Below are 27,403 nucleotides of genomic sequence, written 5' to 3'. Positions count from 1 at the left end.
AAGTCTAGGCTATTTTCCTGGTCAAGACTTTAAGATAGCCCAATAATTTTTAAATTAACTCTCCTTGATATGTTTTCTAGGTCAGTTATTTTTCCAATGAGATATTTTACATTTTCTTCTAATTTTTGGTTCTTTTGGTATTGTTTCTTGATATCACCCAAAGTCATCAGCTTCCTTTAGTTTCATTCTACATTTGAGGGACTTATTTTCTTCAGAGAGCTTTTTTATTTCCTTTTCCAGCTGACCAACCCTGCTTTTTAAGGCATTCTTCTCCTCATTTGCCTTTTGGGTTGTTTTTTCCATTTGACCTAAACTGGTTTTTAAAAAGTTATTTTAGGGGCAGCTAGGTGGCACAGTGGATAGAGCACCAACCCTGGAGTCAAGAGTACCTGAGTTCAAATCCACTCTCAGACACTTAATAATTACCTAGCTGTATGGCTTTGGGCAAGCCACTTAACCTCATTGCCCTGAAAAAAAAATCTAAAAAAATTTTTAAAAAATAATAAAATGTTATTTTATTCAATATTTCTTTGTATTTCTTTCACCAAGCTGCTAACTTGGTTTTCATGATTTCTCTGCATTGTTCTCATTTCTCTTCCCAATTTTTCCTCTACCTCCTTTATTTGTTTTTCAATATATTTTTTTGAGCTCATCCATAGTCTGATCCCATTTCCTATTTCTTTTGGAGGTTTTGGAAACAGAAGCTTCAATTTTGTTGTCATCTGAGTGTATATTTTGATCCTCTATGGCACCAAAGTAATTGTCTATGGTCAGATTCTTCTTTTTCTGATGTTTGCTCATTTCCTCAGGCTAGGACTGATTTACTTCACTTCCAAGGCATCAAGGAGGGTTTGGGGGACACCCCACAAGGGACCTTAATTCCTCCAAGGTATTATGAGAGGCTCTGACTACTCTCTTGCCTATGCTTTTGATATGTAGATGACCACAGGCCCTCCCTTCTGCCCTGGAGCTGTGAGGAGAATCTCTGCTCAGCTATAGTGGTGTGGGGGCCCAGACTGCAACCTGTATCTCAGTGTGGGCAAACAGCAGAGCCCTGCCCCTGGGAGAGCAGAAACTCTGCAGTCTTCCCTGATCCCCTTATGTCTGTGGGCTGGGCACTCTGGAAGTGCTGGGTGGTTCCGCTGATTCCTGCTGCAAGTTCTTACCACAGGGCTACTCTGAGGCTGGCACTCTGCACTCACTCGCACTACCTCTTCAGGCTGTCCCTTGTGATCCCTGGGTTAAGAGGTCTGGAAACTGCCCCCTCTGCCACAGCCCCAGGCTCTTCCAGGGATCTAAGCATCCCACAGGATGAGTTGGTTTTCTCCAGCCTGGCTGTGCTGCAGCTGCTCTGAGGCTTTTTCCACCCCCTCATCCTGGTGAAACAGACCTTTCATGTGGAACTTCTAAGTTGTCTTGGACTGAAAAATTGTATCACTAAGTCTTTCTGTGGGTTCTACTCCTCTAAATGTTGGCTAGTGTCAAAATTTGACGGCTTTTAGAATTTTGAGGGGAATGAATTTATGGGAATTCCTGCCTTTATGCTGCCATCTTGCCTCTACCCCTGATTTTGCAGCAGTTTTGCTTCTTAAAAGAATGGTCAATGCCATGTAGGTGTGATATTTGGAACCTCAGCATGTTAAAATAAACACTACAGTGCTCATTCTTAAAAGTTGCATTTCTGCACAAATTTTGGAAATTCTCACTAAAATCCCATTTTCATAATAATGACTTAGTTATGATAATAACATATTGCTCCATGTCCATGGAAATCTAAGAACTGTCCCTAAGGAATTGTGTTTCTTATTGGGTGAATTGTCTCATTCTGATAGCAAAGTTTTTCTATAGAGTAAATCTAGTTTGATCTTTATGTTAGTTATTCAGTAGTCAGGTTTCATTCACCTTCAATTACCTATTATTTGGTATAAGTAAGTAGACAAGGAATAGTATTAGAAACAAATTCTTCATAGCTCTCTTGGAAATCAAATTTAAATTAGCATTATAAACCAACTAAATATTGAGTAATTAGACAAGAACTTAAACAGCGACTACTTTCACAAATTCCTCATTTTATAAAACTAAAAGTTTAGTTTCTTCTCTCTCTTTTCAGTCGATCACGAAAGAAAATGCAGACTGTATCCAATATCTCCATTACAGGAATGCTGATTATGTATCTGCTTGCTGCCCTGTTTGGTTACCTAAGCTTCTATGGTAAGTTAAAGCTACATTCTTTTAAAAAATCCTTGTTCAAATCAATCAGCAGTTTGAGCCTATAGAATTGTTTTAGTGATTCTGGATTACAAGCACATCCTATTGGTGAACATTTGTTCATGTAACGAACATTTGTTCATTTCAATAACTACTACCTAAGAAAATGATACTTAAAGAGTTTAGCTAATGGCTTAGAGAATGTATTAACCTATAAACATTTTGTAAAATCCCCACTCCCAAACTGGATAATTTCCTTCTATAAAATATGTTCTATATTTTTCCTCCATGGTTACCCATTTACTTCAATCCAAGTTATGATGATATTGAACATAACAGCATTTTATTTTTATGCTTGTTTTCCAAATAAATATTAGAAAGAGATTGCATAACAAATACAAACTTTCAAATAATCTTGTGTGCAAATCTAAATGGAGAATTGTTTTATCCTAATAACTAATTCTTTATTAATACAACACATTTTTATGTTCTTTATGCCAAAGGGTGGGTTTCATGTGGGTCTCACATTTAGTGAGTGTAGATAGCCAATAGTTTCCTCACTTCAGGATACCTAAAGTACATACAAGTATACAAATGAATCTTTCGCACTTACAGATTCAAAAGGCCAATACAAATTAGACCATAGTTGTCCATTCATTTTTTAATAGGATTTTCAAAAAAAACAAACAAGAAGACTTTGATTTATGTTTTCTGATATGCAGTACAGATACTTAGGCATTCTGTGAGATCAAAATGCACTAGAAACTTCTCATTAAATCTTTACATGGATTATGTTTAGCAAGGAACCAGTGAACCACAAGAAAATGATACAGTTGTCTCATGTTAAATGTAAATAGAAACACATACTTAAGGCATTCATAGTTCAATTTCATTGTAGTATCTATAAACTATTTTGAGTACCAACTAGTCAACCACTCTAATTCCAAACCTTCATCTACTTCATGACTAATTTGGTGTCATAGACTCTAAGGCAACCAAGGGTTCTTATATTTTCTTATAAATTAATAGAATGACTTGCTTTCTTGTTAATAAATTAGATCTGGGTAATTCTGTAATTAGATTGAATAAGCAAAATGAATTTATTAATTACTGAATATTAAATAATTGATGGCATTGAATAAATAAAATAATTTAGAATTTTATCAATTTTAATACATATGTATTACCTAATCATAAGAAATTGATATGTCACCAATTATTTAAGTTTTTTATTTCTAAAAAAATTTTTTAGTTGTATTAATATTTCTTGTATGTGATTTGGTATGTAGATTGTCAAATATTTTATACTTTCTATAGTTATTTTTAATAGGTTTTCTCCTTTTTAACTTCCTGCTGGGTTTTGTTTACAATAAGCTGTTGATTTAAGAGAAGAGCTAAAATTTATATAGTGATTTTTTTTTTGGTAGACCAATGAGGTTAAATGACTTGCCCAAATTCATACACCTAGTAAGTATCAAGTGTCTGAAGTTGGATTTGAAGTCAAATCCTCTAGGACCAGTGCTCTATCCCCTGTACTATCCCTATATAATGTTTTAAGGTTTGCAAAACATTTTATAAATAATATCTCATTTTATCTTCACACCAACACTGCAAGGTAATTGTTATAATTATCACCATTTTGCAGAAAATGAGACAGCAAGAAGTTAAGTGATTTGCCCAGAGTCACATGTAAATGTCTGAGGTCAAATTTGAATTCAAGATTTTGTGATTTTAGGTCCAGGGGTCTACCCATTGGACAACCTAGGTGTCTCTATTTTATGTGTTTATTTTATGTCCTGCAACTTTTCTGAAGTTGTTAGAATTTAAATTAATCAATTCTTTAGAATTCTCTAGATAAAACATTATTTCATGTAATAGAGCAAGGAATTTCCTTTTTTTCCCACTGAATATTCCCTCTATTTTTCTAAGATCTATCTCTACTGTTTCTAGAATTACATCAAATAATAATGGTAATAGTTCATATCTTTGCACTATCCCTAATCCTTTGGAAAAGTATTTTAATTTTTTTCCATTACATATATGTTGGTTCTTGGTTTTAGATGTTACTTATATTAAAAAAAATGTCCGGAGGCAGCTAGGTTACCCTGTGGTTAGATCTCTGGCCCTGGAGTCAGGAGTACCTGCGTTCAAATCCTGCCTCAAACCCTTAATTATTGCCTAACTGTGTGACCTTGGGCAAGTCACTTAACCCCATTGCCTTTTTAGGTTTTTGCAAAGCAAATGGGGTTAAGTCGCTTACCCAAGGCCACACAGCTAGGTAATTGTTAAGTGTCTGAGACCGGATTTGAACCCAGGTACTCCTGACTCCAAGGCCGGTGCTTTTATCCACTATGCCACCTAGCTACCCCCCACCTTAAATAAATTTGAAAAAAAAAGAAAAAGAAGAAAATGTCCATAAATTTATATTTTTGTGTAGCAAAAATGGCTGAAAATTATGTTTTCAGCTTCTGTTTATATAATTATTTAATATTTTCTATTTTTATCATTTATGTATCATTAGACTGAATTATTTTTTTGTTTCATAAAATTGATGTAAATCCATCTGATCATATTTTATTCTTCACTCCTTCTTGAGAGTACTTATAACTTTTACATTTTCCCCTCCACCTTTACCCCCACCCCGTATTTGGGTATTTAAATCATTTATTTCTTGTTCTGTTTAATCTAGTATTTTTTATTTGTCATTATTCATCGGTTTTAGTTTTATAGGAATTTGATTAGGAAAATATTTTCCCAGTCTATTTTTCAGTAACTATAAATTGTCCTTTTGTATGTTGATATCAACAATCTAATTTTTCTCTCTTATCAAACTGACAAGTTATCTATTTTATTATCTTAAAATTCTAAATTTTACTTTTTGACAGAATGGATTTTATGCTGGAAGTTTTGTTAATTTCTATGATTCTCAGAATTTTTAATTTGGCATTTACTCTGAGTTTATGTAATTTATTTCTAAGCTTTTTAAAAGTCGCATATTCAATTCATTGTTTACTTTTTATCTCTATTTGATGAAGGTATTTAGAGATATAAAGTTCCTCTAAGTACTGATTTACCTGCACTCCAGGGTTTTGGAATATGCCTCATTGTTGTAATTTGCTTTAAATGAAATTTTCTGTTATTTCTCTACTTTTTCCCTTGATCCCACACTTTCTTTAGGAATAAATTATTTAGTTTTCTGTTAATTTTGAATCTCTTCTTTAAAGGACCTTTTTTGCTTATAATTATTGCATTATTGTTGCCTTATTATAAATAGTATGTCTAAATAAATATGAATAAGTATGTATAAATAAAATGTCTAAAACTTCTGCTTTAATATGATCAGCTTTTTTTGAAGATTTCATATATAACTATATATATATATATATATATGCCTTTGTAGTTTCATTCAATAATATCTACACAGCTGCCAAACTAACATTTATAAAATTCTATTCAGGTTTTAATCTTCTTTCTTTTTTAACCTTTTGTTATTTTTGTCCAAGTCTGAAAGGGGTACATTGGCATTCCTTCTTTTATAGTTTTATTTTATATATATATATATATATATATATATATATATATATATAATATTAATATATAATCATGCATTAAATATCAATTATTAATATATTTAATTATTAGTTAACATATAGATATATTGAATATATATTTACATTACTACAGATCAACGTCTCCACAAAATTTTATAACTTTTTCTTTAAATATTAGATACTTTCCTGTTCAGTGCATACACATTAAATATTCACATAGATTCAATATACATTTATTGTTTTTCCTTTTTAATCAAGTATTTTTACAGATAAATTATATGACATCATGATTATTAATCCATTCTTCTAAAAAAATTAACTGAAACATAATAAATTTTGCTTCAGTTCTTTATGCTAAATTGTGTAAATCTTTATCAAGGATATTTCATGTGAAAATCATTAGATTCTGCTTTCTTATTCATTCTGCCTTCTCTATCCAATTTTTTGGATAAATTAATTTCAGTAATATTCACTGTTATTGTTAGTTCTGTATTTCCTCCATTCTGTGCTGTTGTACTCTTTTCCCTTAAGACCTTCTCTATGAAAAAGAAAAGAAGATGAAGAAAGATGAATGTGTGATCTTTATATGAAGCAATCTATTTCTGCTCTACTGCTACTCTTCCCTTCCCCTTGACATCTCTTCATCATAGGTTTTTAATATTTATTTCCTTTTAATCTTCCCCTTTACAACCATGTTCCATTATTGGAATTTGTTTTACTTAAATTATCACCAATTCGAACTTTCCTTATAAACTTCACTTTCTCCTTTTTGCAATACTATTCCTATTTAAATTTTTTCTACACTAAATTCTTTCCATAAAATGTATATGTGATTATTTTAAACACTTCTTCATCAACTTCAGAAGTTAAAGTTAATGGAAATTATTCTATACCATTCATCTTCTCTACCCTTCTCTCTTCTGACCCTTGCCCCACATAAATATTCATATTTCACCCAGGCTGGAAATTTGGGGACCACTTGCTGCTTATCATGGAAGTTTTGACTTGCATCATTTCAGATTTGGGTCGGACTGGCCTTCATTTGTAGCCTGGTATCATCTCATTCCTGCAAGTGTACCATATTATTGCATTTGCCCTATTGCAATTAAGAACTCAAGAACTTGAGTGATCCACCATCCTCAGCCTTCTATAGTAACAGATATTACAAATGTGTACCTTCATGCTTGACTTCACCCCTTGTTCCATCTTTAAATAGTCTTTATATTGTGCCTTCTAATTTTGTGAAAAAGGAAATTAATTCTTTAACTTATTTTCTTACATAGTATACTTTATTTTCTCTCCCAAACAAAACTAAAAAACACTACCCTAGGCCCTCTGTTTGTTGAAAATTTTAAGATTTTGAAAAGATGATTATTTTTCTCTATTAGTCAGAATTACTCTATCAACTTCTTCCCCTCCTCACGAATTTCAAGTGCTCAAATATTTACCTTTCTAGTTTTTCCATGATTCTTCTGTTTATTCTTCTATTCAATTCTTCAAATACAGCTTCAGATCCTTACTAGTTGTGTGTTTTGGCCAAGTCACTTAACTTTGTTTGCATCAATTTCCTCATCTGTAAAAATGAGCTGGATATGGAAATGGCAAAGTTATGCCAGTATCTTTGTCAAGAAAAGCCCAAATGGGGAGCAGGAAGAATCAGGTACAACTGAAGTAACTGAACAATACCACACTAGATTGGGACAGGGATAGTTGAAAGTCTTCTTTGAAGAGTCTGTTTTCCTCTAAAGGGTTGTTATTCTTGGTTATAAGCTTTTATTTTTTGCCTTGTGAAATATCATTTTCTAAAATGTCCTTTTCCTTAAAGTGTTTGATCCTTAGGATTCTCTGGTTCTTGAACATTTTTTTTGGATGAAGGCAGTATTTTTCCATTGATCTGTGACATTTTGATAGTTTTCCTTTTTGTGTTTCTTTAAGAAATGGTTGACTTCTATTTTCACTTTGCACTTTGGTTCTAATTAGTTTGGGAAGTTTTAATTTGTTATTTATTTAAATATGACATTCAGGCAATTGTTTTGTAGGAAAGTTCTAATTTTCAGGCAGTATTTTTCCCAGTTCAGTTTTTGAAAGTATATTCTTTAGATTGTCTTCTGTTTTGGTGTCTTCAAATTTTGAATTTCTTTTAATATTTCTGGTTATCTCATGAATTTAGTTTTTAAATATAATTTCATGATTTACTTTATACTTGCCATTAAAATAAATTCTTATAATTATAGTAACAAATCGAACATCATAATAATTAAATGAAAAGTGTTCAAAAGGTCTTGGTTAAGTTTGATTCTTAGAGATAGATGAACTGATGGGGGAATTCAGAAGCTGCTAAACAAAGAATGAAAACTCTACAGGATTTATCATCAGTTCATCTGTCTCTAAGAAATCAGCGTTTAATTTCATCAAAATAAAATGCAGGGGAAGCTAGGTGGCACAATGAATAGAGTGCTGGCCCTGAAGTCAGGAGGATCTGAGTTCAAATTCAGTCTCAGACATTTAATAAGTACCTAGCTGTGTGACCCTAGACAAATCACAACCCCATTGCCTTATAAAAAAGGCATACAAAAAAAATAAAGTGAAAGAGAAGTTTACAGAGATTCAGGAGTCTTGGCTTGATAAGAAGGCAGATGAAATTCAGTTTTATGGTGCTAATAACAATCTAAAGTGTTTCCTGAAGGCTATTTATGAACCAAAAACCTATACTCCATTGAAATGTGTAGTGGGGAGGTAGAAGGTGAGGCAAAACTGAACCTAACTTCTGATTACTAAGCTCATGCCAGGTGTATGTGCTCAACTCTTCACAAAGGTGAAGCTCAGCTCTGCCTCTGCTGCTGCATCACAAGTCCAAGATCCATCTCAACTACACAGTAGTGGTAGGGACAAGTCAATTAGTGATGAAGATCTGATCCTGGAGATATGGGTTGAATATTTTCAAGCATTCTCAACAGACCATCATCAAGAATTGTTGAAGCTATGACCCATAATACCTCAGATTAAAGGTAATGCAGTAAACCTCTTTAGCTGAATTTCCAACCAAAGAGGAGGTTTTGAATTCCATTAGGCTCCTCTTGAGTGGCAAAGGACCTGATCTGATTCTATTCCAGCTGATATTTACAAAGCAGGGCGTCCACTGCTCATATAAAGTCTGATCGAAACCTTCTAGGTTATATGACAAGAAGAGGTTGTCCCCAAAGAGTTCAAGGATAACTCCATTGTCCATTTCTATAAAGGAAAAGGAAATAAGTTGTCCTTTGATAATCACAGGTGGTCTTAGATGGTAGGATTTAGTCAATGCCAGCAAGATTCTTGCCAGAATCCCTCTTATTAGGTTGATCCTTCATCTGAAAGATCGTCACCGATCTGAGAGTCAGTATAGCTTCAGAAAGGGCTGAGGCGAAGTCAATATGCTGTTTGTTGCTTGACAACTCCAGGAGAAATACCAGGAACAGAATAAAGGTCTGTGCACAATATTTGTAGTTCTGACCAAGACCTTTGATACTGTCAGTCATGAGAACTCTAGTTTCATGATGGCATATTTGCACTGAGTTCTGAATAATGTACATTGCACTCACACTTTCCTAGTTACCAATGGAGTGAAGCAAGTCATGTGTTTGCTTCTGTTTTTCAAGTGATGTCAGATGCCTTCAATGTGGACAAAAAACCATCAAAGTCATTTACTACACTGACAGTGAGTTGTTTAACTTGAAAAGGCTACAAGCCAAGTAGAAGAGTTGGATGTGACTTTTTGTTCAAAGGTGATTGTGCATTCAATATAGCTTTTGAAGTGGAGATAGAACGGATGGATTCTCTGCCCTTTTTGTTAATTTTGGTCTACTAATTAGTACCAAAAAAATAAAGGTTCTCCACCAGCCAGCACCACAGCATCCATACAAGGACCATATGAGGTTATAGTACATGAAGAACTTTTAATGCTTTGGTCACTTACCTTAGCAGTACTTTCCCAGGGATGGACACATAGGTGAAGATCTGCACACAATGCCAGAGCTAGTTCAGTGTTTGGGGGTTCCAAGGGAAAGTGTGTGAGAAAAGAGGACTTAGGAAAATTTCTGAAGATCACCCGGCAAAATAAGGTGCTGAACATGTGTCTTTTCTCAAGCTGAACTCCACTACATTCAAACTGTATTACAGAGGATGTAATTTCATCCTCTCGGTTGGTCATGTTATTTGAATGCCAAACATGTTTGCCTTAAAACCAACTTTATGGAGAACTTACACAAAGTGTGAGTCAGAAGAAGCAAAACAAGGACATACTCAAGATTTCTTTGAAAAACTTTGGAATAGATTGTGAGACATAAGAATATGCAAAGGTTCACAAGAAACATGAGATGGGCAAATTTAAAGACATTTCTACTCCAAATATTCTTATGGACTTTTTGTACTTGAAATGTAGAACTTTCTGAGTTTTTATTGCTTTACTCAGCCACAGTCAGATGCTCTGTACCCTGATCCCAATAAAATGATGTTGTTTTGGTCCTCTTCAAGCATGAAGGACAACAACCAACCCAGATGAGGGGATTTAAGATTAGGCAATCCCTGAGATTTGTTTCGATCTTCTCCTGATCAATCTTTTTTTTAGGCTTAATAAAACTTACATCCTACTTACACAGTTTCAGATCCTTGTAAATTGTGTGGATAGCAGGTTTCCTGTATACTCTAAGTTGCTTTCTTCCATTGTACTTCCCATATTCTATCTTCTGTTGTGGCTTGGGCGCACATGCTGCCTAGGAGTTGGGTTGTTTGGCCACTTGTTTAACCCTGCCTCATGTAATGCTTCAAATAAGGGTCACCTATAGGTTCTGGACTGTGCATGGGTTTCTTAGGAAATGGTCTGGACCAGTTTACTTCCTTTATGACATGACTTTATCTCCTGTTATGGATCTGTTTATGATTATCTGTATTTTTTGGTTTCCCAGGCACTGGTCTCTGAGACTCAGTTATGGGTTTCTTGAGCACTTTACTATGCCATGCATTCTTGGGCACCGGTCTGGCCTTGTCCTTTCTTCTGTGGCTTTAGTCAAGATGCCTAGGTTCGAGATTCTATATTCCCTCAGTGTTGGTCTGGACATTTATTTTGCTATGACTTGAACATAGCGTCCTGGGCTCAGTACTAGGAAGTAGTCTGGCTCTTTTTTTTTTTTTTTTTTTGGTGGTGAATAAGGGTTACTTAAATACCACACCTCCTGCCTGGTTGATCCCCACTCAGGCTCTAGAGTTTTCTGACAATCTTCTTGTGGAGACCTGGACAGAATGGAGTAGTTTATGGCCATTTTTCTTTGACTTTTATTATCACTGTAACTCCTAATGAATGTTTAGAGTTTAGCTAACAATCTTATTTGTCCTTTATCTTATCAATGAACATCTCTATGATCAAATAGTCTCACTCAAGTCATGTTGCTTATAAGTCTCTCCTGAATGAATCAAACTTCCAGTCTTCTTATAGTTTCTTTTTATATTACACTTATATTTGAACTCCACAAGATTCCATTAATCCTAAAATATTATAACTGTAGTCATAGTCTCTGTGTAAGATTTGATGTTGAATTTGCAATTACATATAATTTGCATTGCTTTTATAAACCAAACTCTTCATGTCAAACTCAGTTTTGGAGTGAGGGGTTACCAAAGGAAGATATTGCTTATGTTTTTACTTTACTTTAACCATTAATCATTCTCTCAGGATGATGTTTGATATGAATTAATTGTTGTTGTGAACCATATCATATAGAAATTACTTTTGCTATTGGTTCCCAAGCTTTTCCCCCCAACTTTTGTCTCATGTTCTTTAAATTTTTTATGGTGAGCAAAATATATATCAGTCAAGTCTTATAGAGAATACACTGTTCTATACCTTTCTTATCTCCATAAAGAAGGGAAGAAGGTGCATTTTCTATCTTTTCAGGGTTAAGTTTAATCATTAATGATTACATATAAGTCAATATATGGATTTGATTATTGTTGTTATTCCTCTACTTACATATTATGCTTTTGCATATTGTTTTCCTTATTCTACATACTTTTCTTTGCTCATATCAATCTTCTTAAGTTTCTCCATATTCTTCATTTCTTTCTTTTTTTGCGAGGCAATGGGGTTAAGTGACTTGCCTAAGGTCACATAGCTAGTTAATTATTAAGTGTCTGAGGCTGGATTTGAACTAATGTCTTCCTGACTCCAAGACTCTCTCCACTGCATCACTTAGTTGCTACTCATAGTCTTCATTTCTAAAGAATATTATATTATTATATAATTATATATATATTATATAATTATATATCTTACATATTATAATTCATGAATTATAATGTATTATAATTTGTATTCATATATTATAATTTGCTTAACCATTTCCAAATTCCCAGTTCTTTGCTTTAATTTCCAGAAACTGTTGCTGGGTCAGCATAGTTCCCATCCCCTTTCCCATCCAAGAATTCCTCTGCTCTGGACCCAGGCACGTGATTAAGACAGGTTTAATCATGGAGGAATCAGCCTCTAATGACAGGGATTAGATTCCCTTAGCTCATCCTCATTGTCTCATTTGGTCCACAAACCTGACACTAGAGGGATCATTTTACTCATAGTTAATGTCTAGGACCTCCTATCATATATACTATAATTTCTTTCAATGTATAATGAGATATTATACTGTTTAGCTAAACTAATGCTAATTTTACTGTACCGACTTTTGTTTCTCATGTAGGAGAAGTTGAAGATGAATTACTCCATGCTTATACCAAGGTGTATACGTTTGACACCCCAATTCTCCTGGTCCGTCTAGCAGTACTTGTGGCAGTCACACTTACAGTCCCTATTGTCTTGTTCCCAGTAAGTAAAGTGAACTTTGGAAGAAGAAATTTAATTGAAAGTTTACTGGATCTGATATATATATATATATAATAATGGTGCAGATTTTAGAAAGCCATAATCAAGAATAATTTTATTTTTGAATTTAGTAGTTTTCATAATGTCCAATAAAGTGTTTTTTGCCACTAATTAAATGTAATGACTATATTTCATGTGGCAAAATAATCACAATAGATTTTTTACCTCAGCTTCAGGAAAAAAGTTCTGGACAGCTATTCACCAAATTAATAAAATGACAACAAGGGATTCAAATAATGGTAGGAAAAAATAAAGTTGTGACCATATATTTTTAAATAATGTAATGATTTCACTGTTATTCTGTCTTTTTGGCAGTATTGACAATTGCATCTAACAAGTTGTTTTTAAAAGTACTGCTTATTTGTTGATAAAAAAAAATGTTTCCTATGAAGCCAATTATATATCAGAATCAAATTTCAGGAGCAAAGAATTATAGTAAATCATTATTTGTTTCTGTATTCATGCTATCATCTAGTTAACAAACCTTAAAAAAATTCTCTCCCAAATGAATTCTACTTTCACCTTGAAATTGATAGGCTTAGGGGTGGCTAGGTGGCGCAGTGGATAGAGCACCAGCCCTGGAGTCTGGAGTACCTGGGTTCAAATCCGGTCTCAGATACTTAATAATTACCTAGCTATGTGGCCTTGGGCAAGCCACTTAACCCCATTTGCCTTGCAAAAACTTAAAAAAAGAAAAGAAAAAAAGAAATTGATAGGCTTGCTTTCCATAAAATATATATATATATATATATATCTTGTATTATCCCCAAACTTGAAGGGACAGAATTCTTTAAACCATCCATGTGGAATTGGTGGTGAAGACAGATAAAATGAGCAAAGGCTATAGAATTCTTATAAAATTAATGCCTTTCAAAAAATCTGTATTTTGTCATTTATCTCAAAAGAGAGAGAAACCAAGAAATTAAATAATTAATATCATTCTTCATAGAACAGTCTGTTTAGTGCTGAATATATGACTAGTACTCTGAATATGTAACATATTTATGCTGGTGACTTTAAGCTCAGTACATTGACCTTATGACCATATTTTTGTACATATTTCCATTTGATTATTACAACAATCCTTATTTTCCAGAAATGAAGATCCAGAAAAGTTAATTGACTTTTCCAAGCCAAATAGCACATCAGTGGCAGAGTTAGAACTAGAAACCAGATCTGAATTCTTGTTCAATCAAACTTTCTTCAGATCTATCCATCTCCTCCTCCTTCTCTTTTTGCTTCTTGGTATATTCACCAGTGGACTCAGAACTAATTCTGGCTTAGGCATCTTATCAGATTCCATAAATTCAATTATCATCTCTCTGCAGATAATTCTTAGATCGATAGATTTAAAATCTAAGTCCATGTTAGATCTAGATCTAACTTCTTTCCTGTTCAGTTTCACATTTCCAACTGCCTTTTGGGTTTCTCAAACTGGATGTATCATAGATACCTGAAACTCAAGATGTCTAAAACTGACTACATTATTGCTCTCCTGTGCTCATCTCTTTGGTTAACTTTGCTGCTGTTATTTAGGGTACAGAATGAAACCTTAAGAGGCACCTTCTACTCATCAATTTCTCTCCCTGCCCTCCTTCCATAGACAATCAGATGCCAAGTCCTTTCATTTTTACCTTTGTATATACCCCATTCTCTACTTTGATACCTAATCCCCTGTTATAATCCCTTAATACCTTATGCTAGGACTATAAAGGACAAATACGAAGACTTCTGGCTAAGATGATAGTTTCAGACCTAAGAGTTTAGGTCTCCTACAATCTATAATAACCTACTGGTAATACTCTCCTCATTTCCATTCTCTCTCCATTATAGTTCAACTTTCATTTAGATGCCAAATTGATTGATTCTGACCACATCACCTAATTAATTCAATCAATTCCAGTTTTCCCTATTACTATTAGAAACAAATAAAAATCCTGTTTGATTTTTAAAGCCCTTCATAACCTGACTCCTTCATATTTTTCAGTTTTTTTTTTATACCTTATTGCCAATACTCTGGGACACTGGCATCCTTTCTGTTCCTTTCTTATGACAGCTCCTTTTTCCTGATATTTCAATTTATCCTGTTTATGTCTTATTTGTACATAGTTGCTTTCATGTTTTCTGCTTCATTATACTGATCTCCTTGAGAGATTGTACCCTTTTTTATCTTTCTTTGTATCTGTAGTATTTAATTTAGTGCTTGGCACATAGTAACTTCTTAATAAATGTATTAATAAATAATTATGAATAAACATTCATTAACAATAAGAAACATGGTTGTGCATGCCAAAGACTTTTGCCCAAGTAGCCCAAGAAATTGGTGAAGCTATCAGAACATAGGATTTAGAACCATAAGAGATCATTAGTCATATGAAGTTAGGTCCTCTGACTTCAGATTTGATGTTCTTTCATGACAGCACAGTCTCTAGGTCTTTTCCCTTCTAATTTAATTATTGTATTTCTCTTTGGTTGAGTGTCTAAAATCAATAAGAGACTGATTTCTTCATTGTCAGTCAGTTTCTTTGTTAGGTCTTATATTCTCCTTCATTGCCAATCAGTTTTTAATCATCCTCCATTAGATCTAGTTGATGTTATCTTCAATGGGAGTAGAGAAATAAAAGTATTTTCTTTATAATAATGATTACTACTCTAATAAACATCATCACACTTTTTGAAAATAATCATAATTGTGCAACTTAGAGAATATGAACTTTATTTTATCACTATAGGATCATGAGTTTTCCTTACATTGATCTACATCTTTGTTTTCTATCATATGTAAGTTTAGGCTCTGAGTATAGTTATAGTAAACTGGGACCTAGTAATAATTTTTAGTTGTTTCCAACAACTTTGCCCCCAAACCATCCTTTAGAGCTAAACTTAGACATTCTTAATAAAATTTCACAAGAATATGATGAGGAAAATAGAGCCTTTTTTAGATTTTTTTGAAAATATTTAAGATGTTCTACATCAGTAAATGTTAGTAATTTTGGTTACTATTGTTTAAGGAATCTACTGCATAGTTTAAAAAAAAAAGTGGGTCTTGGAGTCAATATATCTAGTTCAAGTCCTGCCTCTGACACATGCTGACTAAATAACCCTGAACAAGTAATTTAATATCTCAGTAGCACAGGCAGCTTTTTAAAATAGCTACCCATCTATATTGGAGATATTCAGAGCATTCTTTTATCTGCTTTGAAGATATTAGGGCAGTTCTATAATTTCTGCAAACATGATACCTAGGGACTTTTTTTTAAATCATGGATTTCAGGTAGTTTAAAGATTTTCAGATTTTTTTCTCCTTGATCTACTTTCCATTTTAATTGTTTTCCTGATGAGACATTTTATCTCTTCTGTTTTTTCAATATGGGTTTGATTTTATTATTTCTTGATATCTCATCAGTTTGTTGATACCCAATTGATATCTCCTTTGACCAATTCTGATTTTTAAGGAGTTTTTTTTTTAATCAAGGTTTGTATCTCTTTTCCCATTTGACCAATTCTGCATCCAGAAGAGTTATTTTCTTTCATGAGGTTTTGTAATCTTTTACCATTTGGACAGTTCTGATTTTGAAAGGGTTATTGTCATCAGTATTTTTTGTGCTCTTTTACTAAGCTGTTAATTTTCTTTTCATAATTTTCTGGCATTGCTTTCATATCTTTCTCCAACTTTTTTTCTCTGTTGCTCTTATTTGCTTTTAAAAAATCCTTTCTTTCTTCTTCTTAAAAATCTTTAGCTCTTTACAGAAATTCTCCTGAACTTTCTTTGAAGCTCTGTAGATGTTTTCACATCTTTATCTCTTGAATTTGTGTTTCAAGTTTCCCTGTCACATACATAGTAGCTTTTTATGATCAGATCTTTGTTGTTGTTCTGATTGTTTGCTCATCTTTCTAGGTCATTTCTTAACTTTGGATTTTATATCAGAGTTGGTCTTTACTTATCTTTGTCTGAGGTGTAAGGATAAATGCCTGACACCTCAAGTTTTTATATTCTGTTTTTAATGTTAGTTTTGGGGGCCTGTAAGCTTTCAGTGCTTCCATTTGTAGGCTTTCTTTATCATTATTCAGTTATAATGCTATTTGCTGTGGCAAATGAAGCAGTTCTTGGCCCTTTTAAAAAAAATTACTTATTTAAAAATTGCATGAGTGAAGAAACAATGATGAAGTCTCATGGAGATCTTTCTCAAATATATTATGGTCAAATAGGAAGAAATTTTCCAAATCCCAATTTGATTTCCACTAATTTTTCAGTAATTGTCAATGAAAATCAAACATTAGCACTGAACCCTGACTGGTGGCTCATGTCCTAAAAGTAAGAAAACAGCTTTTTAAAAAAAATGTCTTAAGGTTTTCATCTCTCTCAATATTTATATGGATTTTCTTTTTCACTCTTCCTTTAAGGTTTTTAAAATTTAAGCTAAATTGCTAAATGAGTTCAGAAAATTGATTGAATAAAATTATTCTATAGTCAAGGAGAAAACATCAATGGGACATCTTTAGATATCAAAACAGTATTTAGATCTTTCCATGGAGTAGGAGGAAAAGGTTTCAAGATTTTCCAAAATTAACACATTTTTAAAACATTTAAAAATAAAAAATTGGAAAAAACTAAAAATCGGAACTATTTCTTTTTTCATGCTTCTTTTACAGATCCGCACATCAGTGACCACGCTGTTATTCCCCAAAAGGCCATTCAGTTGGATAAGACACTTCCTGATTGCAGCAATCCTCCTCGCACTTAATAATGTCCTTGTTATTCTTGTGCCAACTATAAAATACATTTTTGGGTTCATAGGTAGGTTTCAGAAATGCTTTTAATTATTGAATTCAGACCCTCATCATTCTCTAGATAGAATGATTAAACAAATTTTGCATGTCATGCATAACCTCTTTGTAGAGGAAAAACAATCTCTCTGAGTAATAGGAGTAGTCCCACTGTTGGATAATCTTTGTTTTCTCTCTCTCCCTTCCTCTCTCTCTCTCTCTCTCTCTCTCTCTCTCTCTCTCTCTCTCTCTACCCCCTTCTCTCCCCTCTCTCTCTCAACCCCCCTTTCTTTCTTTCCTGTAATTGATTGACCAACAAGGGTACCATACTAAGTCCACTTAACCAGTGTTTGGGCCCTGATTGGTTCAGAGTGAATTAAAACAGAAATTGTTTCTGCTTTGGTCAGAAGACCCCTCCCATATTGATTTTTTGGACTATGCAAAAGAAGAAACTTCTTGCTTATTTTCTTTCTCACCTGCCTTAATCACTGTTTTACCCTCCCAATATTTATTCTCCTCTTTTTTTTTTTTTTGCAAGTGGTCATTCTTGGCCTCTTTGTCCCATCTCTTTCTTATCTTACCTTATTGACTGAATGGGTGTTGCCTCAGTTAAACTATGACCTGGAAAGACTTAAGCTTTAAAAAAGTCAAATTGTATTCAATGCCATCCCTAGCTGTCCTGATTCATATCTGGCTAATGGACTCAGTTGGCTCTGGAGGAGAAAGTGAAGCTGGTGACTTTGTATAGCACCCCTCACTTTATGTGAGGTAAATCCAACTCACTTGCATGCTGTGTTATCACCTCCCTGATGTCATGGTCCTCTTTGAGATTGAAGGACAAACTACAATAATAAACCAGTATTTGTGATCATAGGATCATAGATTTAGAAACACCGAGAGACTTCTTGTCATCTAGTCAAACCCCTTTATTTTTCAATTGATATTCAGAGAGGTATAATCAACAATTTATGGTATGCCATGGGATTTTTCCAAATATTATATATATATATATGTATATATATATACATATATATATATGGATTTAGCATCAATATGGTCTATTTGTTGCATTTCTCTTACTATTAGTTTTATGCTACACCCTGCAAACTGGCACAAGTGACCAAAAAAACCCCCCAAACAAACCAACCATCATTATTAGAGGGGTTATGAAAAGATGGAAACACTAATACACTGTTGGTAGAACTGCAAAATTATAAAACACTAGTTTCTCCTAGGTGACCCAGTGAATAGAATACTAGGCTTAGAGACTAGAAAGATCTGGGTTCAATTTTGGCCTCAGACACTTAATAACTGTGTTTTCCTGGATAAGTCACTTAACTTTTGTTTGCCTCAGTATCTTCAGCTACAAAAGAGGTATAGAACATATAGAACATACATACTATCAAGTATTGCAAAGTAGAATGATTGCTATCATTACTAACCCAATCTCATTACTTTACACATAAGGAAACTGAGGTACAGAAAAATCCAAAGACATAAAGCCTTATTGGTACAGTTGAAGTTAGATCCTAGACATTGTTAATTGCCAGTCAATTGACTACATTGCCTCTCAGATTACCACCCCAGAGGTCCTATAAATTTTCTAGCGAAGTTGTGAAAGGACAAAAATTTGAAAAGTAAAGAATTTGACTTTTATAAACAATTTCCTCCTTTTTTCTTGTAACTGCAATTAGTTTTCCATTCTAAGTTTGCTCAGGATCATTCAGCCATCTCATCTTTGGACTGAACTTGTGACTTCATTGGTTTTGGGATCAACTGAGGAGGAAGATTTGTCTAAAGGTGCTGAGAGGTTAAGTGTCATTAGAGGTAGAACTTGAACCCAGGTTTTCCTGACTTGAGAGGCAAGCTCTTTAAATATTGAATGCTGTCTTTCAAAACATAAAAATTAAGTGCCTCACAGTACATTTCAATGACTTAGGTGATTTTATATTTGATTTCTACTTATAGTGAGTAGCATTTCGCTTTGATTTTTCTTCAGGTGCATCTTCTGCGACAATGCTAATTTTCATTCTCCCAGCAGCTTTTTACCTTCGACTAGTTAAAAAAGAACCTTTAAGATCAACTCAGAAGATTGGGGTAAGTTAACCAGCAAAGGAATTTTGAGATTTTCCTCAAGCAAAAGTTGAGCTTCAAGTTATTACTTGTATCAAAAAGAAAATGCATTATTGTTAGGGGGAAAATGTTGCACTAAGATCATAGTGTTTCTTTTTTTTTTTTGCAAGGCAATGGGGTTAAGTGGCTTGTCCAAGGCCACACAGCTAGGTAATTGTTAAGTGTCTGAGGCCAGATTTGAACTCAGGTACTCCTTACTCCAGGGCCAGTGCTCTATCCACTGTGCCACCTAACCACCTCAGACCATCGTGTTGCAAGACATACATGTTTAAAATATCTCAACTTGGGACAAAGTGCTTTACTCCACCTCTACATACACACACACACACACACACACACACACACACACACACACACACAAATTCAGAGATGTAGATGATTCCAGAATTTTACAAATCAAAGCTAGCTGACAAGTCTGAACTGTGACATATAGCAATAGAATTTTTGTATTATCAATGTACACATGTGCACTGAGAGCGCAGATGAAACAGAGAATCACGATAATTGTTTTGACTACCCAGAAATAGGAATAAATCCTTTAACACTGGTAAGAATTTTATTCAGAATAATACATTCCTATTTGTCAAAGACACTGAGAGTTTTATTTTCAGATAGGCAAACATATGGCAACTTTATTTCTTCTTCAAAATTACATCTTATTTTTTAAGTTATACAAAATTTCTTCCTTACACTATGAGAAGGTATAGCCAGGGATAATAGTATATGAATGGGGTTAAGAAAAGGATTCTATAGTTTCCTGAACCTGAGCTGCATTAGTTGGTCTTTAAGGTATAATTTTCTTTCTTCTTTTTTGTTTTTGGTAAGACAATGGGGTTTAATGACTTGCCCAAGGTCACACAGTTAGGTGTCTGAGGTCAGATTTGAACTCAGGTCCTCCTGATTCCAGGGTTGGTGTTCTATCCACTGTGCCATCTAACTGCCCCAAGGCATAATTTTCTACCCGTGCTGTAGTTGAATATGTCTTCCTAACTCTTCCTAAATTTTTATCTTTGAGCCTTGGCACTTCTCAGGACAGTTCCAGGACTATAGATCATCTTATCAAAATTCTCTCCCAATATATGGCCAGAAATATCAGCAATTCTTTTTCTTCCCTGCTACATACAATCTGTTTTCATGCTGTTGCATGAAAGGAATGACATCAATATTCCTTTTTTGTTACTCTATTTTCCTTTTTGTCTGTGAATCAGGGCATTTACATTTTAGTCTTAGCTTTGACTTTATTTGTAAGACCCTGTGCAAATAACAGTCTATGTGAATCACAGTTTCTGGGAATAATCTAAAACATCATCTACCCTAATTCCCATATTTTACACATGGGCAAATGTTGGTCAAGAAATTCAACAAATGGAAAGAACCTACTGCCTCATGCCATTTAATTTGAATGAGCATGATTACATAATTATATATAATTTATCCAAATATAAACTATAACTTATAATATTAGGACTATTTCTATCACTGTGCTATAAATAATAATAATATATTCAATATTCAATAAATTGAGAAAAGTTCATCTCTTGTCATTTGTACTACTTTATCTCAGTGTGATCTCTAGCAATTCAGTCTGTCAAAGGCTGCAACTTTTTGATTTATTGTGATATATTTATAATTAAAATGCCACCTCAGTATCTTGTACTATATTATACACATACACATACATGCATACACATGTCCACACACAAATATGCATATACAACCTCTTACACAAATATATATATCACCTCCTTCAGAGAAAGAGAGTAATGAGAAAGGATATCCTTGACTGGTTATACCTGACTTAATGAGGAGCAGGTATATCCATACATAATTAGGCAGAATCAAAGGAAGAGTATTCATTTAATAGATTTTCTCCAATCATAAAAAGATTGCATTCAAATTGAATATTTGTAGGTAGAATAATATTTTCCCATTGACTTTCATTAAATTTTGGAAATAATGGATTTAAGGATATATTGAAGAAATTGGCATAAAATATAATGAAAACTAAACAATTTGCTATAAGGATATTTTGCTTTTGGAAACATGAGATTCTTCAACTAGTTGTCAAATATAAGCCCTGTAAGAAGTTGATTAGGTGAAAAAAATCAATCACTATTATTTTGCACACTCATTTGAAAGAATACACGCATATAAATATACAACAAAATTAATTTCTATTTCTTTGGAAATTCTTGCTTACTGTATCAAAATTATTAGATTATGCAAAACTGATTAGATCAAAATCAAATATTTAGGTAAATTCCCTGTGTGGAATTTTTAAACAGAGCCAGAAACAATATCCAATAAACTTCAGCAGTACAGGGACTTAAAATTTCATCAATATTGGCCATTTTTTCCATACCACAACCCCTCAATAACTTTGTATATGGTATTCAAGAACAACTATGCTTGCTAAAGTCATCAGGCTGTAGACAACTTGCGACTAGTCCCTTCAAAGTTCAGACAGATGAGAAATTTTACATTAGAATTATACTCGAAACCTTGGCAATTTTTAAGTGCTTCAAGAGATAATCATTTCTCTAGAATAACTGAGAAACCAAGGTGACCATCCTATCACAAGGAACAGCAAAGTAGGACTTTTGGAGATGCAGTCAATCAGTACCTAGGCAATCAATAAAAAAAGATTTTACTGTATCGTTCATGTCTGCTAATATTTTGTGTGAATGATTCAGTAGTAAGGTTTTTAAACAAAACTTTTACAAACTCTGAGCAGATGAGGTAAATACTGACTTATTGAAATAAGAACAATCAATTTACCACTAAATGTACATTATTTTATCAAGTCATAAAACCAAAACTATGTTAAGTAACTAAGTCTAAAGGAACTTAGATTCTTTTGATATTTTATAATGATATTCCTTCCTCTTTTTCAATTTTAGGCTGCCATTTTCCTTGTTGTTGGCATCATCTTTATGATTGGAAGCATGGCACTCATTATAATTGACTGGATTTACAACCCTCCAAATTCCAAGCATCATTAATTCAAGCAAAAGCTAATTTCATTTTTGGAAATGACCTACCAGACCATTTTGACATCTATATTTGAATGTTTTCTAGTGAAAAATTACAAGAAGAATTCAAATAATTTCTCCATTAATATCACTATATCTTTAGAATATTAAACCATCATATTTTTAAACCAACAAGTTGTTTATGTATTTAAAACCTAGAGAGAAGAACTCTACTCTGGTTTTAATCAAGAAATCTGAGATGTCAAAAACATTTTTACTGCTGTACATGCAGAGTAATCTTTCATCAAGAAATATTTTTCTCCTCCAGATTTTTATAGCAGCACTTCTTAGAATACCCCAAAATACCCTCATGCCCCTCCTCCTCTTCAACCTGCTGGCTCTTCACTCCCATAAAATCTAATGGAACTTTTTTTTTATAATATGGCCACATTGGCACAATTCATAAACAACCCTGTTACACAAGAAGGATCAGTCAGTAGAGTCTAAAACTTGGAGCTCTATCAATATTTGTAGATGGATGAGTCATCATGACATATTTTGTCCAGCCTGTCAGTGACATTGAATCAAATTTGTCAAAAAAGAAAAATAATCTTCAGACAATGGATTTGTCACAGTTATTAGGAAAACTGATTGAATTCTGAGAGGGGCTTTAAAAACTACAAATCTACAAGAACAGTCATTTATAGCAAAAATTGTAGTCTGGAAGCATCCATTTTATTATCATTGTTATTTGTCACAGGCCCCTTATGATATATATGAGTTATGTCACTGAACAAGTGCTATCCTTCTTGTCTTCCATTCTAACTCATTAGGTTTTAGGCAAATATATGTGGGAGTACCTGGGAGCCAGGATTGCCTGATACATTTTATTTGAAAAACATTCAGTGAAGGAAATTGTCTTTTGCTTTTTGTTCATGTATATAATCCTTTTCTGTACTCACTTTAATATTAATATATGGCACTTTATTTTTTATTTTTTACATAGCTTTTATTTTTTTCATATTCTGGGGAAAATAGATTAGTTAGAAAAAGAAAGTTACTTTTTATGTTTCTGTTTATTGGAAGAACTTTACATTTTAAGACCCAAGTTGCAATTTAGTAAAATGTTCTCAGATGTTTACAATAATCAGCTATGTGGGAAGTTCCTTTGCTCTAAATAATTGTAAGTTCTAAACTTTCCCCCCCACTTTTGATATCTAAAATAAGACTGAATAAATTTTAGTTTGAAAAGATGTTTACAGATTTATTAAACTTACAAAAATTGAATGCTTTGCTATGAAAATAATGGAGATGTCTCCACAATTAAAAGTGAAACCATGGATGCATACTGTTTGATCTGGAAGGGACTTTAGAGATCATCTAGTGCAGCCCCTTTATTTTATAGATGGTAAATTGTGACTGGAAAATTGACTTATATTAGCTACTCAAAAGTAGAATTTGAACCCAGGTCTTTTGATACCAAGGTTGGTGCTTTTTCTAATAAATGACACTTCTTCCTCTATTATTTCCAATTTTTCAGGGGACAAAAGTAGGTCTATAATGATTTTTTTGCATTAAAAATTCACTATCCAATATTTTGGAGTTAAACAATTTTTAAATTGTGAAAAACAAGTATACAGTTTAAACTTTATAATGTATTTTAACTCTTTCAGTGCTGGAAATTTTTTTCCCTTTTGTCCCGGTACTGAATATTTTGTGCCAAATTTGGGCCAAAATATGAATTTCACAAGGGATCAATTATACTTGCAGTTTATGTTAGTTTCTTCCTAACTTTACCCTATAAATGAATCTAAAGCAACTAAATAACAAATAAAACTTTCAAGAACATAATATAACATGTCTACACCAGAAGAGTTAATAAAGTAAAAAAGTTAAAGTCCATTCTTCTAGCTAAAAAGATAATGGAATTATATTAACTCTATTTTTTTAAACTAAAAAGTTGCTTTGCAAATAGTTATTCTGAGTTATATGGTTTCACGTGCTATTTTTAGTAGTGTAATACTGTGAATGAATGTACTTTGCTGTGAAAATGGAATGTTTCTATTAGCTACCAAAACTTTAGAGTTCTTGTTTGTAGAAACTGATTCAGTAATGGTAGCTTCAAGATATATGCCCCACTATATGCATTTTTATTTTTATCCAAAATACCTCGGAAAACAGAATTATCATCCTGGTGTTTAATCTGAGCTCTGTGTTCAATGTGAGTTTTTATCTGAACTTTAAACATAAATTAAAACAGATTAAAATAGAAATTTGATCAATAATAATTTTTTACAATTTGAGCAAAAGCTAAATTTTACTGACCACAGGGCAATATTCTGGTTTATATTTGAAGTGATTGACTTGAAAAGGTCAGAATTCTATTCTGAAACAATTTTCAAATTCATTTTACACTGATGAGCTAGTAAGCCACAGAATTTCTCTTTTAGGGCCTCCAGATAGTTCACATATTACAAAAAAGGGCATGTACTTACTATGAAAAACTTACTAATTTAACCCTATATGTAGAGCAGATAAAATTTTATTTTCTTATTTTATTTGTAAGGTGAGTCAATGTATTGAAAAGATTTTTATCTTATTGCAGAAAGTGTATATTAACATAAAATAAACAAACTTTTTAAATTAATATAGTATTTATTTGATGTATTAGAAGAATGAAGATGATTTTCTCATGAGATGGTTGAAATATAAACATCTTTTTTTCCTGTATGTGTTTGTACTTTGAGTGTTGTCCACATATCACATTGTGCAGCATAAGATCAGGTTAAATCAAGGGGAAAGAGGTTCTTTGGGGCCCCATGATTTACAGTCATCACTGAAGATCAATAATGTCAACACTAGATATTCAGCAACTTAGCCTAACAAATCTCTAGGTCATGGTTCCTCAATAGAAGGCGGCACCAGGTACAAGGAGTAGAGTGAATTAGTTTTTTTTTAATTGTGTTAGAAAAAGAAACAAAGTCAAATGGGATCTAGTGCCATGGGCTCAAGTCAGAAAACAAATGGGAAGCTTGAGTAAAGGGGGAAGAATTTCAGCTACCAACCAGCTAAAGTTTATTATCCAATGTTGTAATGGCCATGTGTTCCCACCCTTTTAGGAATTTTGAAAGATAAGAATAGGAAATAGACAAACACGTAAACAGATAAATAATAAGTAATCTGGATACTAATGAATATTGAAATTATTTATTTTATTTATTTTATTTTTTTTTAGGTTTTTGCAAGGCAAATGGGGTTAAGTAGCTTGCCCAAGGCCACACAGCTAGGTAATTATTAAGTGTCTGAGACCGGACCCGAACCCAGGTACTCCTGACTCCAAGGCCGGTGCTTTATCCACTACACCACCTAGCCACCCCAATTATTTATTTTCTTACAAGGTACCTAGGATAAAAGAATAAGCTGATGAGATAGAGGGAATAAAAAACTTTGATATGAGGAATGATTTAGTTAGAATTGCTTAAGGAATTTCCCTAAATCTCAGATTTGACCAAGTCACTAAATAACTGCCAGTGCCTCTCCATTACACTCAGGAATAGATAGAAGTGCTTCTGATGAGTATTTAAAATTCTTTGCAAACCTTTTCAGTTTTCTAACATATTTTTCTCTCCATGCTTGAAGGCTCCCTCACATGACAGAAACATAAAGTGAACAATTACAATCATAAAATGTTTTAACATTTGAAATTATACTTTTTGTCAGTTAATTCTTTTAGGAAGAGGCTAGACCTTTCTACTCTTAATATTTCAGCTCTATCTAGTAGAAACAAATTTAAGTACATTTATCATCTTTCACTATTTTTCATAATTATTAGTTTATATAGCGACATCTTTTAAAAAAATAGATTTTATTGAATTTTTCATATTACTTATATTTCCTACCTCCTTCATATTTTTCTCTTTTCCCTCTCAGAGAGGCATCACTTGCAACAAAGAATTCTTAAGAGAAATTCAATTAAATAAATTGGTATGTTATAAAAATCTGACATTTTGTGCAATATTCTAATTTTGTTGATCTAAACTCAACAAAGGAGGAATATACTCTCATTTCTTTGGGCCAAGTTTATTCTTCATAATTTTTCAAAAAAGTTCTTTCTACTACATTAGGAGGATGAGGATATCCTCTTTATCTGGAAAATTCTCATAAATTTTTTTTGACTTTCCCTTCATAGCCAAGAAGTTGGATTTTTTTCTTTTTTTTAAGGGGTGTTTTCAGAACCTTATTGTTAAATTTTGGTTAACTATATGGTCAAAGGCTCTGTGTCATCTTCTGATCTACATTTGCTGTCTGTACCTTGCACAAAACTCTACACAAATTTCTGTTTAATTTTTTATGCCAACTTGCAATATAGTGAAACCATAATGCCAAAGATCAAGAAATGGAAAATTAATTATTAAGTTCCATTCGTCTTGGATGTTGCTCTTTCCACTCATATTGCTATAGTCACTGCATTTATTCTTTTTTCTGGTTCTGCTTGCTTCATTTTTGCCAGTCCCTTGAAATCATTCCATGCTTCTCTGTATTCATCACAGAAACATCTTTCTAAAAAGATCAGAATTTTCCCTATAATACATCTCAAGCAGCATTTTTCAAATAGTAAAAACACAAGCTTTTAAAGTAATTTTAGAGCCACATGATGATGATCAGGTTCATTTTTATTTCAGTAACTAAAATCTCCACATGCAAATTATATAGTTTTTCTCCTAAGACCATCAACTATCTTAATAGAGTTGCCTATTAATCATGCTTCAAATGGATAACTGGGAAAAGGACTATAAGATTAAGAGCTAAATAGAAAAAGGTATGAGATCATCTACCTTAACTCCTTCATTTTACAGATGTCAAGA

General features: G+C 33.0%; 1 protein-coding gene across 2 annotated transcripts in view; it reads left to right on the top strand.

Moving 5' to 3' along the window:
• Positions 1-22,733, top strand: part of SLC38A4 (solute carrier family 38 member 4) — a 120,462-nt gene extending 97,729 nt beyond the window's left edge. For both annotated transcript variants that reach the window (XM_074194891.1, XM_074194890.1), the window contains exons 12-16: positions 2,111-2,211; positions 12,485-12,609; positions 17,320-17,464; positions 19,433-19,530; positions 22,467-22,733. In XM_074194891.1, the coding sequence (XP_074050992.1) occupies positions 2,111-2,211; positions 12,485-12,609; positions 17,320-17,464; positions 19,433-19,530; positions 22,467-22,568 (571 nt within the window). In that variant the 3' untranslated portion in view covers positions 22,569-22,733. The remainder of the gene's footprint in view (positions 1-2,110; positions 2,212-12,484; positions 12,610-17,319; positions 17,465-19,432; positions 19,531-22,466) is intronic.
• Positions 22,734-27,403: the final 4,670 nt, after the last annotated feature.

This window comes from Macrotis lagotis, chromosome 7 (assembly GCF_037893015.1).
Source record: "Macrotis lagotis isolate mMagLag1 chromosome 7, bilby.v1.9.chrom.fasta, whole genome shotgun sequence".
Classification (NCBI taxonomy): Eukaryota; Metazoa; Chordata; class Mammalia; order Peramelemorphia; family Peramelidae; genus Macrotis; species Macrotis lagotis.
This window is presented reverse-complemented; position numbering and strand designations above follow the sequence as displayed.